Here is a 14,958-nt window from a genome sequence, read left to right on the forward strand (position 1 = left end):
TGAGGTGAGCGAGGGGCGTGTGGCTGTGCTGCTGCTGGCTGGGGGGCAGGGCACCAGGCTGGGCGTTGACTACCCCAAGGGGATGTATGATGTTAAGCTGCCATCCGGGAAGACCCTGTACCAGCTGCAGGCCGAGAGATTGCTGAGACTCCAACGCCTGGCCAATGACAAGTTCGGCAAGGTGTGTGTGTGTGTGTGTGTGTGTGTGTGTGTGTGTGTGTGTGTGTGTGTGTGTGTGTGTTTGTGATATTTTTATCCTTGTTTTGTTGTATGTTGTATTTACCTTGCTAATTCTTGTATAGTTGACTTAATCCCTTAATCCCATTAACATCACCTTTAATCCTCTCACAGTACCCATAATCCTCTTCCAGTATCTTAATCCTCTTCTGTCACCCTTAATTCTCTTCCATCACCTTTAGTCCTCTTGTATCACCATTAATTCTCTTCTGTCACCCTTAATTCTCTTCTGTCACCTTTAATCCTCTTTCAGAACCCTTAATTCTCTTGTATTACTCTTAATCCTCTTCCAGTACTCTTAGTCCTCTTCCAGCACCCTTAATCCTCTTCCATCACCCTTAATCCTCTTCTGTCATCAACCCTCTTCCATCACCAGTAACCCTCTTCCAGCACCCTTAATCCCCTTCCCAAATCCTCAGTCCCTTGTAAAGCCTCTCTGATCCCCCAGTGCGGTGACATCCCCTGGTACATCATGACTTCGGAGCACACCAAGGAGCCCACCATGGACTTCTTTGCCCGCAACCACTATTTTGGCCTGGAGAAGGAGAACTTGGTGGTGTTTGAACAGGGTATGCTGCCGTGCTTCACCTTCGACGGCAAGATCATTCTGGAGGCGCCCAGCAAGATTGCCCGCGCCCCTGATGGCAACGGAGGGCTTTACAGGGCTTTAAGGGTGAGTCACGGTTGGTTAGGGTCATTATGGATGTCCTTGCTTCAGTATCTCTCGTATTTTTTTTTTTTTTTTTTTTTTTTTTGTGTATCTGTCTTCTTAGTTTCTCTCTATCTGCTTATATTTTAATTCCCGCAGAACAAACATGTGATACAATAAGCGCACTTAATGAACACTCCCTTAAATAACATCCGTGCTTCTCTCTCTCTTTTCTGCAGGAGAAGAACGTGCTGGAGGACATGGAGAGGCGTGGCATTCAGTACATTCACGTGTATTGCGTTGACAACATTCTAGTCAAGATGGCGGATCCTATCTTCATCGGGTACTGCCTCTCCAAGGGTGCCGACTGTGGGGCCAAGGTGGTGGAGAAGGCTTTCCCCACGGAGGCTGTTGGTACGTGGCACTGGCACTCTGTCTGGTGTTTGGGTCTTTCTCTCTCTCTCTGGTCTTTTGGATCTTCATTTTGCTATTAAACTATTACTCTTCTATTTTTTCATGTTTGTTGTGATTAATAGCCTTGTTATCTCCCGTAGGACACTTCAGGACCTCCCTCAAACCTCCTCTCTCCTTACTTGTTTTTTTTTTTTTCTTATTCTACTGTTAAACTACTACTATTATTATTTCTTCTTGTTGTGTCTTGATTTTTAGCTGAGGATCTTGTCTAGTCTTGTTTTATACCTTAGGACACTTCAGGACCTCCACCAGATCACCTCTGAATCTTATCTTGCCCTGATTACCAACCCTATCCTCTCCTATCCCCTCCTGTCCTGCACACCCTTGTTATATCCCTTAGGAAACTTCAGGACACCCTTTAAATCTTACTTTACCATGAACACAAACCCTCATAGTCACAACAGCAGCCCTTAGTAAATCCCTGGAGCCCTCACTCACCCATTGGCGCCCCCAGGTGTGGTGTGCAAAGTGGATGGTATTCATCAGGTAGTGGAGTATTCGGAGATCACACTCAAGACAGCACAGAAGAGGAACCCAGATGGACGCCTCACCTTCTCTGCCGGCAACATCTGTAACCATTACTTCACTACGGAATTCCTCAAAAAAGTCGTGCTGTGAGTGTTGTAAAGTTTGGTGTGTGTTTGTGTTTGTGTGTGGGAGAGAGAGTGTTGTGTCTATTGAAGTGTTTGTTTGTGTGTGTGTGTGTGTGTGTATGTGTGTGTGAGGATGAGTGTTATGAGTATTGTAAGGTTTGGTGTTACTTACTGGTGTGTGTGTGTGTGTGTGTGTGTGTGTGTGTGTGTGTGTGTGTGTGTGTGAAAATTATTATATCCTGAGTGTTATTTTGTCCAATGCCACTGAAAGACCTCCATTAGATCCCCTCTTAGTCTATATCTCTCTAAGGAGTGTGTGTGTGTGTGTGTGTGTGTGTGTGTGAGTGTTCAAATATTGGTATTATATTTACTGGTATTGGTGTGTGTGTGTGTGTGTGTGTGTGTGTGTGTGTGTGTGTGTGTGTGAAAAATGTATATTTCAAAGATATTTCTGATTTTTAAGTGAATATTGAAGAGTTCTTTAATATTTCACATGTATAGGTCAAGGTTTCAAAGCAACACAACTTTACAATATTTGATGAACTATTTTTGGCTATAATACCTTAGGAATCTATTTTGTTTAGATGATACTGTGTTTTTTTGGGTCAGTTTGAAGGGATATCACACTATAACACTTTAAGGAACCTTTATAATGAAGATACTAACATTTTTGAGTCAGTTTAAGGGGATACTTCTCTAGAATAACAAACAGATCTTTACAACTGAAAGACTATAATTTCTAACTCAATTTCAAGGAAGAGTAACCAATAATATACTTTCATGAATCTTTGCAACTAAGATACTACCATTTCTAACTCAATTTCAAGGGAAACTATACAGAAATAAACCAAGGTGCGTGTATTTTTGACTAGAATATATCCATTGAACAAAACAGTTTCAAGAACACAAACATTAGGCTAGTTTCTTATTACTATTGCTTGTATTGAAGGTACTAATGTTTCTCCCCGTTTTCTTTGCACGGCGGCAGCAAGTGAGTACTGAGAGGGGGTGTGTGGCTTGGGGGTGTGTGTAGGTGTATTTTGGGAGTATATTGTATTTTTTGGGGTGTTATTTTCTGTATGTTTGTGTAGATAGAATTCTTGTTTTTTTTTTTTATTTATTTAGTTTATTTATTCTTTTGACAGACAGCCTCCATGTGTGTGTGTGTGTGTGTAGGTTTATTTTGGCTGTACTGGGGGTATCTACTGTTTTCCAGAGTGTTTTCTGTGCAGTAATATAAAAAAATTCTGTTAATATATTGATTTATTTATATATTTACTCCATTTCTTTAATTTTTCCAACAGACAGCCTGTATATGGGTGTACATAGGTGTATTTTGGAGCTGTCTTGTGTGTTTATTTACATATTTTATCTTATTTTACATATTTTTTTGTCTTATTGTTTGCAGGTGTTTGTTTTTTTTTTGGTTAGCTTCAATTTCTGGGGTGTTTTGTGTGTTTGTGTGTTTGTGTGTTTGTTATTGTAGATTCCCCATTTTTTTTGGTGCTATTGGACTGATGAAGTGTGTGTGTTTGTTTTGAAGGTTCATTTTTTGGGGGTATTTTTGAGATATTGTGTGTTTTATATGTTTTTCTTATTCATCTTACTGTAGAGTGCCTTTGTTTTTCTCCTTAACCTTCATTGCTCTGTTTTCTTTTATTTTCATATTTTTTTTACTTTTATTTAGTGCATGGTTGTCTCTACCATTTATTTTTTAGTTTCTTTTCTCTTTTTTTTTTTTTAAGTTGTACCTATTATATCATTTAGTCATCTCTCTTTTCCTTATTTTCCTTGTGTTTTCTCATGTACTTTTTATATCATTCAATCATATCCCTTTTTCCTTTTTTTCCTTCTGACCTCTCAGATATCCAGCTTTTAAATAATCTTTTCCTTACTTTTTCTTGTGTTCTTTAAAAAAATCCAGCCTTTTTTAAGATTTTAGCATGTGTGTGTGTGTGTGTGTGTGTGTGTATGTGTGTTGTGTGTGTGTGTGTGTGTGTGAGGTGGGATTTGGGTGTTTTAAGTGTGTTTTTTTAGTGTACAGTAGTGTTGTATACTCACCTCAAGTCTGCAATACACCTTGTGTATTTCAAACTGGCATGTGTGTTGCAGCTTACGTATATACACCTAATATTTTGAGTTGTATTGCATATAAAATCTAAAGCATAAAAAATATAAACAAATCAAATAAAACAAAAATAAATAAATAAATAGATAAATAAAAAAATAAAAATGGCTGAGTGGGGTTCAAACCATTGCAGCGACTACGAGATGAGCATGATGCACCACGTGGCCAAGAAGAAGATCCCAACGGTGACTAACGAGGGCAAGACTGTCAAGCCGGAGAAACCCAACGGGATCAAGATGGAGAAGTTTGTGTTTGATGTGTTCCAGTTCTCTAAGTGAGTGGTGGTGGTGGTGCTGGTGGTGGTGTTTTTTTAAGTATTAGCTATTTATTTGTTTTATTTATTTATTTTTTTTTTTTTGTTCAAGTATTAGTTATTGTTTTTATTAGTAGTTGTTATAGTTGTTGTTTTTGTTGTTATGTTATTATTATTATTATTATTGTTGTTATTATTATTATTATTATTATTATAGTTTTCAAAGTAGGTGAGTCATTGTTATTTTTGTCATAGTTGTACAGTAGTAGTAGTAGTAGTAGTAGTAGCATTATTGAACATTTCCTTTGCATCCTTAACTAATTATGCCCTTGCATTGAATTTAAAAAAAAAAGAAAAAAGAAAATAGAGAAAAAAAAATCTGACTTTACCTCCTCCCCCACAGCACACTGGCAGTCTGGGAGGTGATCCGTGAGGACGAGTTTGCGCCGCTGAAGAACGGTGATGGCGCAGAGAAAGACACGCCCACCACCTGCCGCCATGCCCTCTTCTCCCTCCACCATCGCTACCTCCTCAACGCCGGCGGCACCCTGGTGGACTCCGAGGGCGAGCCGCTGCCCCTCATTCCCAGGTGAGGCTTGGCATGGCTTGTTAGGTTAGGTTAGGTGTGGTTTTTATTGTTGTGTTTGGTATTGGAGTTTTTCAATTTTTTTTTAATCTTTTTTTGCTATTCTTTATCTTTATCCTCTTCTTTCTCCTCCTCCTCCTCCTCCTCCTCCTCCTCCTCCTCCTCCTCCTCCTCTTCCTTTAAGTATTCTGTTCTTGATAAATTTCTTTCTCAACTTTTATTCGTATTATCTTTCTTTATCAAGTTTTATCTTTGCTGTAACTATTTCTCATTCTTTTCTCTCTTCCCTCTTCATGTTTTCATTTCCTCATCATGTTTGCTCTCCTTTGCCTCCTTTTCCTCTTCCTCGTTTTTTTCATTCTCTTCTTTATTCCCTCTTTTCTTTCTCTTCCTTCTAATCTAACTCTTCCTCCTCCTTATGCAAGCCCTCTGATTATAAGTAAATCTCTTTCTCCTCTTCCTCTTCTTCCTCCTCTTTTTTCTACATTACAGGTATTGACTAACTTAAGAAAGACAATAATAAGCTTTTTCCTTTTTTTTTTTTATATATTACAGGTGTTTAGTAAATGAGGGAATATTTCACAAGTTTCGTTATGTTTTTTTTATATTACAGTTGTTTATTAACTTTGTAAGCCTTTCACTGCAACACAACAGAACTATCAGCAACAGAAGCAGTGCGTGAAGTCTTTACAAGCATTTGCAGGAAAGTTACCGATGAAAAACAACACATTTTACAATATCCTCCCAGCTCAAAAATTGGATGAGACTATAGAACAAGTGAAGATGTCTCACAGTGATTGGTGATTAGGGAAAGGTGTACCAGGTAGCAGTCAAAGGGTTGAATGAGATGTGCTTTATTTAACTTATGAATTACTGATAAAAGTTTCCAGATGTGGAGGTGATAGTCATAAAGATTGTATAAAGGAGAGAAAAAATAATCTTGAATTAGTTTAGTTGAGTGACCCATCAAAGGTGTCACTGTGATAACCAACTATTTACAACAACAAGAGGTTAAGGAAGGAAGAGGAGGGGGAGGAGGAGGAAAGAACAAATGAATGGAGACAAAGTTTATGATCCTAAGATGCAATGCAATATAGAAAGATAAATTCTCTCTCTCTCTCTCTCTCTCTCTCTCTCTCTCTCTCTCTCTCTCTCTCTCTCTCTCTCTCTCTCTCTCTCTCTCTCTCTCTCTCTCTCTCTCTCTCTCTCTCTCAGACAGCAGAAGTGTAAATGGTATGATGATCAGAAAGCAGAAACATGCATTTTGTCTCACTTTTTAATTATTAGTTGTTTTCCTGTATTTCTCATTCAGTAATAGAAAAAGAAAAAAATGGGAAAATATTTTAGTTTAGTGACATTAATGGTGGAGTGAAAAAAATAAAAGAAGTTGCATTTATTTTCACGTACTAATTACTGTTGAGACTCTCTGATATTTTTGACTCGGTAAATATAAAAAAAAACACCTCAGATTAGTGTAGCTCAGTGATCCATTAATGACACAGTGATAGAAAACGATAAGATACATTTAATTTCACTCACAAAATACCAGTAACATTACCATACCCCAATATTTTTTTGACTAATCATAAAAAGTTCAATATTCTATAGTACAGTGACCCCTCAATGGCATAGTAACAGAAAACGAGAAGAAGCATTTTATTTCACGTCCAAAATTCTGTCCCCTTAAAAAACCACGTCTCTTGGTGTCGTCTGAGGAAGGAAACAAGAGAACATGTGGTGTAGCATTGCATGAGTTGTTTGTGTTGGTGTGGCAGTGTATGGGTAGTCAGAGTGATGCGAGTCTCCTAAACAAGCTATTATGCAGTTTAGAAGTTTGTGCTTGTTAAAAATATAGTGTGTGTGTGTGTGTGTAATGCAGTTTCTATATATATTCGTATATATGTGTGGATATGTTTTTTTTTTTATTAACTTATTATTTTTTTTTTGAGAGTGGCATTTAAACCTGCATCTTTATTTTCTTATTTGCTCCATTATTTATTTATTATGTTTGTGTGTGTGTGTGTGGAGGAGGGCAGCAAAAGCACGAAAGTAAAAAAAAGATGTTAATGATTCAGTTAAAAATCAAGAAATGAAAGAGGAATATTTCAAAATTTTTAGTAAATATTTTGTTCTGCTGGTGTGTGGAATTCCCTCTTTTATTTGCATTATTATTTGTTTTATTGGTTATTTTATTTTACTTTTAGTCCTTTGTGTCTTCCTTCACCCACAACAGAGTGTCTGGCAGGAGTTTGACATGTTTACCTCCCTGCTGTGTTGCAGTAATTCTATTTTTACAATGTTATTTATGAGTTAGCATACTGCATCATTCATTATAAGTTTTTTTATGTAAAGTTACATATTATATTACAGACAGCTTGAGCAATGTAGCAATGTGTGACTTTCATTCAATTTCAGCTTATTTTTTGCATCCTTAGAAATATTGAATGCTTCTATAAATTTCTATTTATTGATTTATTTTACATTTATATCATTGCTATTTAAAAGCTTCCATACCAGAGGCAGCTTGAGTAAGATAGAAATGTGTTACTTTTATTATTTTTTACCTTAGTGTTTGTATCCCTAAGAATGTTTAATGCTTGTACAAACCTTGCATTGTACACTACACTACATGCTACACTATTACATCAGTGTTTCATCATAGTGTTAATGCCACATTGCCCTCATCCCTTCACCATACACCATACAAGCAAAGTATGGGAGATATACACCATACAGCACTCTTCTACCCCTTATACAGTAGTGACAATATATAACATACCCATATGCTCCTATACACTGCACCCTGGCCAGTACACCCTGCCACACACCACACAAACTCCAGGGTGTGTGTTGCTGTATGCAGGTGTGTCTAGGTATTAAAAAGCAATACATAACACATTACTTGGACATTGCCAGCCCAGACACTCACCACAGACATCATTCAGTACATAAGCACACACCAAACACCCTTTACACCACACCTTAGCATACACCACACAGTCTCTAGGGTGTGTGGGTGTGGCAAGGCAAGGAAGTGCCAGGTTTATTAATGAAGTGTGTGTTATAGGCCAGAGGAGAAGGCTGTAGCAGAGACAGAGAGGTATGTAATGACCTGCGACCTGCGTGTGAGTGTGTGTGGGTGACTGGGACCTGGGACTTTTTACTGTACCTGACCTGTCTCTCTCTGACCCCTGCCCAGGTTGTCTCAAGTCCCGCCTGTGTCTTGTTAGGCTGTTTTTTTGTGTGTTTTTTGAGTTGTTTTGTTGTTAGTGTTTTGGTGATGTGCCTCTAAAGTTTCTAAAGGAGTTTTCGGTTTATTTAAGAGTTTGAAGTGTTTTAATCAGTCAGGCAAATTTCCCTTATTAAAAAAAGAAAAGAGAAAATAATGTTTATGCAAAAAAATATAATACTTTCATATAATCCATTAAAGTATTGAAGAAAATATACATTGCTGTTGAAAGAGGAATTTTCATAAAAGTTTGAATTGATCAACCAAATATTTCCTTAAAGAAAACATTTTAGGCTATAAATTTCCATAAAAAAATAATCAAATAAAATAAATAGAAAGATAAATAAAAATAACAAAGTGAATAAAAAAATGATAGATAACTAAATAAAAAAAAAAACAATAGATAAATAAATGATTAAACAAACACACAAATATCAAACATAACAAAAGACTTGAGATAACCACTCACCAAACTGGCTTACCTCTCTGGGACCGGCTGTGGGGCGTGGCTTGACTTGCACCACCCTGTACCTTGCCAGACGGAGGGGGGGGGTGAGGCGCAGACTGGACTGGGATGCCAAACAGATGACTGGTGACACTTGTAACTGGTCGTCTTGAGTGCCCAGCCTGTATCCTTGACTAGTCCCTCCTGTTTCCACATTAAGACTGTTTTTCAAGGCCACACAGATGATAAGCCATGTTCCTGTTGGTGTTTTTCTGTTGACTGTTTTTCAAGGCCACACAGATGATAAGCCATGTTCCTGTTGGTGTTTTTCTGTTGGTTGTGTGGAGTATTCATGAAACTTCCTTTAAAAGTCTGATTAATTTCCTTTGCAGTTGGCTGGATGTTGTTGTAATGGTAATTCTTTGTTAAACTATCAATGGATTCATGAAGCCCCCAGTAACTTTCACTACAGCTTGTTAAACTACTAGAACCATGAGAACACCCTTGAAAACCCCAGTAACATTTAATAGAACCATGAAAACTCCCTTGATAACCTCAATAATGGCCACTGGAACCATGAAAACTCCCATGAAAACACCAGTAACATTCAATAGAACCATGAAAACACCCTTGAGAACCTCAGTAACTTTCATTAGAGTCTGTTAAACCATTAGAACCATGAAAACACCCACTAGAACCATAAAAATATCCTTGAAAACCCCAACAACATCCACTAGAACCATGGAAACACCCTTGAGAACCCCGATAACATCCACTAGAACCATGAAAACACCCTTGAGAATCCCCAGTAACTTCCACTAGACCCTGGTTTAAAATACTGACAATAAAATACCAAACGTCTAAGGATCCAGGCCTTGGGGAACACCAGCACCTGTTTTATTGCATCTGTTGTGTCTGCCTGTCTGTTTGGCATTGCAAGAGGTGTGGATATATTTTCCGCCATATTTCCCAGCCTGTAACCTGCACTGTGGTGGTGGTGTGGTGTGTGGTGATGCGTGGTGGTGTGCGGTGTTTGGTTATCTACTTTCCCCACTGTTTTTTTTGGATTATCTGGGTTTCTTTTTCGAATTTCTGTGTTCTTTTGGGAATGTTATGCTAGTTTGTTTTATTTATTAGTTTTTTGTGTTTCTGTCAGTTTGTTTGAATTTTACATGGATTTATTTGGAATTCTGGATGATATTGGATTTTCTTATTTACTTACATTTCTCAATATTTCTTTTTGGATTTCTTCTTGGATTTCTCTTGGATTTTGATGGATTTCCCTGGATTTTATTGGATTTTTCTGGATTTTATTGGATTTCTGGATTTTATTGGATTTCTCTGGATTTTATTGCATTTCTCTGGATTTTAATGGATTTCTCTGGATTTTAATGGATTTCTCTGGATTTTGATGGATTTCCCTGGATTTTGTTGGGTTTCACTGTATTTTAATGGACTTACCTGGATTTTAATGGGTTTTTATGGATATCTCTTGGATTTTAATGGATTTCTATTAGATTTGTATGGATTTCTCTTGGATTTCAATGGATTTCCTTTGGTTTAATTTCTCCTGGATTTACCTGAAATTTTATGGATTTGTAAGGATTTCTTTTGAATTTACTTGAATATTTATAGATTTTTTTGTGGATTTCCTTGGATTTCAGTGGATTTTTATAGATTTTTGTGGATTTCCTTGGATTTCAATGGATTTTTATGGGTCTCTTTGGATTTCCTTGGATTTTTATGGATATTTATGGATTTTTCTCGAATATCTGTTGATTTCTTTTGGATATCTGTGGAATATTCGTAATTTTCTATAATTTGAACTTTTTGGATTTTTCTAGATTTTAATGGATTTCTCTGGATTTTTCTGGATATTCTGGATTTTAGTGGATTTCTCTGGATTTTAATAGATTTTTCTGGATTTCTTTGGATTTCTGTTGGATTTAATTGGATTTTTCTGGATTACTACCACTGGAGTTCCTATCTTGACTTCTGATGTCCTATTGTCATTGCAAATCTGGTTTTTCTCCCCTTAAATCTGCAATAAGTTTTTTTTTTTGTAATTGTTTTCAGTTTATCTTCATCTTGCTTTCATTCTTCCAGTCTAGTAATTAATGTTCTCGTAAATTGTGTATATTTTTTTTCCTCTCTGAGTTATTAGTCTTATTTATTTGTCTTTGTCTCAGTTTTCCTTATTTTCTTGTTTATTTATTATTTTTTCCTGTACAGCACTTCTTATGTTTGTATATTTATTTATTTTGTCATATTTTTTCTCATTTCTCCTTATTCTTTTTTACTTTAGTCTAATTTCCTCCATTTTTTCTTTTTTTTTTCCTTGTACAGCACTTCTTTGCATCCTGTATATTTATTTGTATTTTTTCCTGTTTTGTTTTGTTTAATTTAGTTGTAGTACCTAAGTAGTTTGTAGTGTGTGAAGTACTTACCTATTTATCCTTACTTTTAATACCTAAGTTAATTTTCTTTAATTTCATGCTTTTTATATATATTTTTCTTAACTATAATCTTTCCAGCTTATACAACTTTCCATATTATTGTACATTTCTTAACCATTTATTTTTATCTTAGTTTTTCTTTCCATGTGTATGCGTTTTCCCTTATAGAATTAAATTAGTATAGTTTTTATATAGTTCCTTTCATTAATTTACTTTAGTTTTGTTTTCCTATGCACTTAAAATCTTTTGCACTGTTTGGCTTTCAATTTCCTTAATATTTTGCTGCCAAGTGCACTTTTCCTTCATTTTTGCCTCTAACTAAAGCAGCTTCAATTTTTTCCAGTATTTTTTAATAATTTTTAGCATTTATAACCTCCTTAGACCTATTTTTTTTGTATAGGCAGTTTTTAATTTTTTCCAAGTATTTATTCCTTCTCTTCCTTTCTATATAGTTTTATTTTTTTATTATTTAAGTATTTCAGGCATTTTTAGAGCAGTTATTGTCTTCTTTATCTCTAAATAGGCTGTTTTTTTTATTTTAGTATTTTAGTAGGTATTTCCAACACATATAGCTCTTATTTCATTCTTTATAGGCTTTTTTAAGGATTTATTGTCTTTTTCCTTCTATATAGGCTATTTTTTTTGTATTTTTTTTTTTGTATTTTACAACACATAACTCTTCTTTCATTCTTTTTACACTCCTTTCAATAATTTTCCGAGCCTTCATTACTCTTCTCTCTAGGTCTACTTTTTGTATAGGCCTTTTTCTTTTTTTAGTATTTCTCCAGCAGTTTCTACATTTACACTTCTCTCATTGTATAGGCTCTTCAAGAATTTTTTTTATTAAGTTTTAGGATTCACTACCTTCTCTTTCCTTGTATAGGCCTTTTTTGTACTTTTTTTTGAGTAGGCATATTTTTTCAGCATTTTTTGTTTAGGCTTCTTTTGTTTCTTAGCATTTTCTTATTAGGTTTATCTTATTTTTAGGATTTTTTTAGTAGGCCTATCATATTTTTAGCATTTTTTGAGTAGGCTTTTCTTGTTTCAGTATTTTTTTAGTAGGCTTCCTTTATTTTAGCATTTTTTGACAAGGCTTCTCTTTTTTATCATTTTTTTTGTCCTTTCCACCATTTCTGACCCCCTCTCACCCTCTGTCACCCTCCCCCTTAGCCCTGCCGCTGCCCCCAAATGCCCCACTGAAAACGCAAACACCGAATTCAATAACAATTACGCGTAAGTATTTATTCCTCCGTCTGTCCGTCCATCTGCCCGTCTGATGTCGCTCGTGTCTCGCCTTCTGGTGGTGGTGGTAGTGGTGGTTTGTTTGTCTGTTTGTTTGTTCTACCACTGTTTGATTTTGTTGGTGATGGTTAGGTTTGTCTGGGTTTCGATTTTTAAAGTTTAAATTTTTGTGGTGGTGGTGATGGTGGTGATGCATTACGAAAAAGCTTATGTCTTTATGGTGGCTTTGATTTCCCTACAAAAGCTTAATTTCTTGTAGTGGTGGTGGTGGTGGTATTCTGTGTTTACTTTGATTTTATTACAATTTAATTACAAAAGCTTTATTTATTTTTTGGTGGTGGGAATATTTTCCTCTACCACAGCTTGATTTAATGAGTGGTGGACCGCGGTGGAGAGAACATGATTTCCCCTACCACAGTCTGCGTTACTTTGTGGTGGTGGTGTGGTAGTAGAAGTATTATGATGATCTTCTCTACCGAAGCTTGATATAATGACTTCAGTTTTCTATAGCAGCTTAAATTGATATGTTGGTGATGGTAAGCTTAAATATGCCATGATTTTACTGCCACAGCCTGAATCTACTGGTTGTGGTGGTGGTGATGGTGATGTTAATTGTTATTCACTGTTGCAGCTTAACTTAATATGGTGGTAGTAGTGGTGGTGATGGTGGTAGTGGTGAAAATCTGTATATTACCATGTTTTTTTTATCATTATTATTATTATTATTATTATTATTATTATTATTATTATTATTATTATTATTATTATTATTATTATTATGTTATTCTCCTATTCATTCATACATACGTACATACCAACATGCATATATTAAAAAGGAAGAAAATAAAACATTACAAACTTATCTAAATTGAAAATGTAACACACACACACACACACACACACACACACACACGCACACACACACACACACACACACACACACACACACACACACACACACACCATAGATCTTGTTTTAATTCATATCCATAATATTTCCTTACAATTTATTTATTTATTTATTTATTTATTTATTTATTTGTCTTGCAGTAATTTTAATATTACTTTCTTTTTTGTCTTTGCTTAAGTATGAATATATTGGCTATCTTGCTTTTGTGTTTGCTAATTCAAGCGTGTGTGTGTGTATGTGTGTGTGTGTGTGTGTGTGTGTGTGTGTGTGTGTGTGTGTGTTCGTGCTTGCATGAAAACGCTTACATATATAAATTTTTGCATGTTTTCTTTTACATTTTTTGGGTTTTTTTCAGTTTTTTATTTATTTATTTATTTATTTATTTAAGTGAGATTGCTTACCATTTATGATTTATGATTTGCTTCTTTGCTTTATAAACTTCTGTTCTTTTGTTTCATTATTGGAAAATTTGTGTTTTCTTCAAAATGACTATGGCATCTTATGACTGCTTTTGCTTATTCATTCATTTTGCTTTATTTATGCATTGATTTATTTTATTTATACATCTGTTTGCTTCATTTGTAATTTTCTTTGATTTATTTTGGTATTCCTGGTTATACATTTTTGTCATTATTTCTCACTCACCAAAATACAATACCATCTTTTTTTTTTTCGGTAATAGTAACTCATCATAATCTTAATTTATTCATCAATTCAACATATTTCATCTTCTCAATATATAATTTAAGCAACATTAATTTATTCATTGACTCAACATATTTCACCTTCTCAATATATATATATCATTTAAGCAACAGAGTAAAACATTCTTTAGGACTTTTAAGAAAACAGTGCGAATATCAACATAGTATCCTCGTTTAATATTCATAAGGTAATATTGTGTTCAGGGAAATATTTAATAGGGGAAATGTTTACAACGATTCACTCTTATAAATATTTCATGAATTTATCCAAGCTCAATTTTTATATATATGTATTTGTTTAGTTCATTGTAGAAGTGTTTTGATGTGCCTTTCATAATGTGATTTGTTGATGATCCACTGGGCATTGCACCTCAGAACTTGGTTTGTTGGTGATTCATTGATGTTATTGTGTATTGTCTTTAACTTAAGGTACACAGGAGCAAACACACACACACACACACACCACAGACAGTAAAAAACACCTCAAAACACCATCATAACCAACAAAAATTCACAAAACAAAACAAAAAAAAACAAACACACACACACACACACACACACACACACACACACACACACACACACACACACACACACACACACACACCACCACAGCCTCACCACTCACTCTCTCACCCCACAGCCAGAAGGAGCTGCGGTGGGATGAATGCCCGGTGGTGGTGGAGATCTCCCCGCTGGTGTCCTATGCTGGGGAGGGACTGGACAAGCTGGTCGCCAACAAGAAGTTCACCTGTCCGCTGAGCATCAACGAACCAGCACAGAAGATTGAGGTGTAGTGGGTGTGGCAGCTGAGGTGTGGCTGGGGACCTGAAGTGGGTGGAATAGGATACCTTACAGCACTGCAGGGCACTTACTAAACGGTTGTAGTGGATTAAATTGTACTTAAATGATTGTATGACATGTTTTAATGTTTGCAGTGGTTTGAAGTGTACTTATTTCATTGTAGGATACTTATCACACTTTTTGAATCCTTGTGGTAAATGCAAATGTACTTATTCAATCCTAGGACACTTCAGGACACTAGGACACAC

The 14,958-nt window shown here is 35.7% G+C and overlaps 1 protein-coding gene across 10 annotated transcripts in view; it reads left to right on the forward strand.

Annotated features, from left to right (window-relative positions):
* Positions 1-14,958, forward strand: part of LOC135094741 (UDP-N-acetylhexosamine pyrophosphorylase-like) — a 32,377-nt gene extending 17,419 nt beyond the window's left edge. For 6 of the 10 annotated variants that reach the window (XM_063995083.1, XM_063995081.1, XM_063995076.1 and 3 more), the window contains 9 exons: positions 1-181; positions 686-910; positions 1,126-1,300; positions 1,815-1,974; positions 4,215-4,355; positions 4,738-4,923; positions 7,988-8,020; positions 12,221-12,283; positions 14,550-14,958. The exon at positions 1-181 is cut by the window's left edge and continues 7 nt beyond it. In XM_063995083.1, the coding sequence (XP_063851153.1) occupies positions 1-181; positions 686-910; positions 1,126-1,300; positions 1,815-1,974; positions 4,215-4,355; positions 4,738-4,923; positions 7,988-8,020; positions 12,221-12,283; positions 14,550-14,703 (1,318 nt within the window). In that variant the 3' untranslated portion in view covers positions 14,704-14,958. The remainder of the gene's footprint in view (positions 182-685; positions 911-1,125; positions 1,301-1,814; positions 1,975-4,214; positions 4,356-4,737; positions 4,924-7,987; positions 8,021-12,220; positions 12,284-14,549) is intronic. The other 4 variants (XM_063995084.1, XM_063995080.1, XM_063995085.1 and 1 more) reach the window with 2 other exon arrangements.

This window comes from Scylla paramamosain, chromosome 46 (assembly GCF_035594125.1).
Source record: "Scylla paramamosain isolate STU-SP2022 chromosome 46, ASM3559412v1, whole genome shotgun sequence".
Lineage (NCBI taxonomy): Eukaryota > Metazoa > Arthropoda > Malacostraca > Decapoda > Portunidae > Scylla > Scylla paramamosain.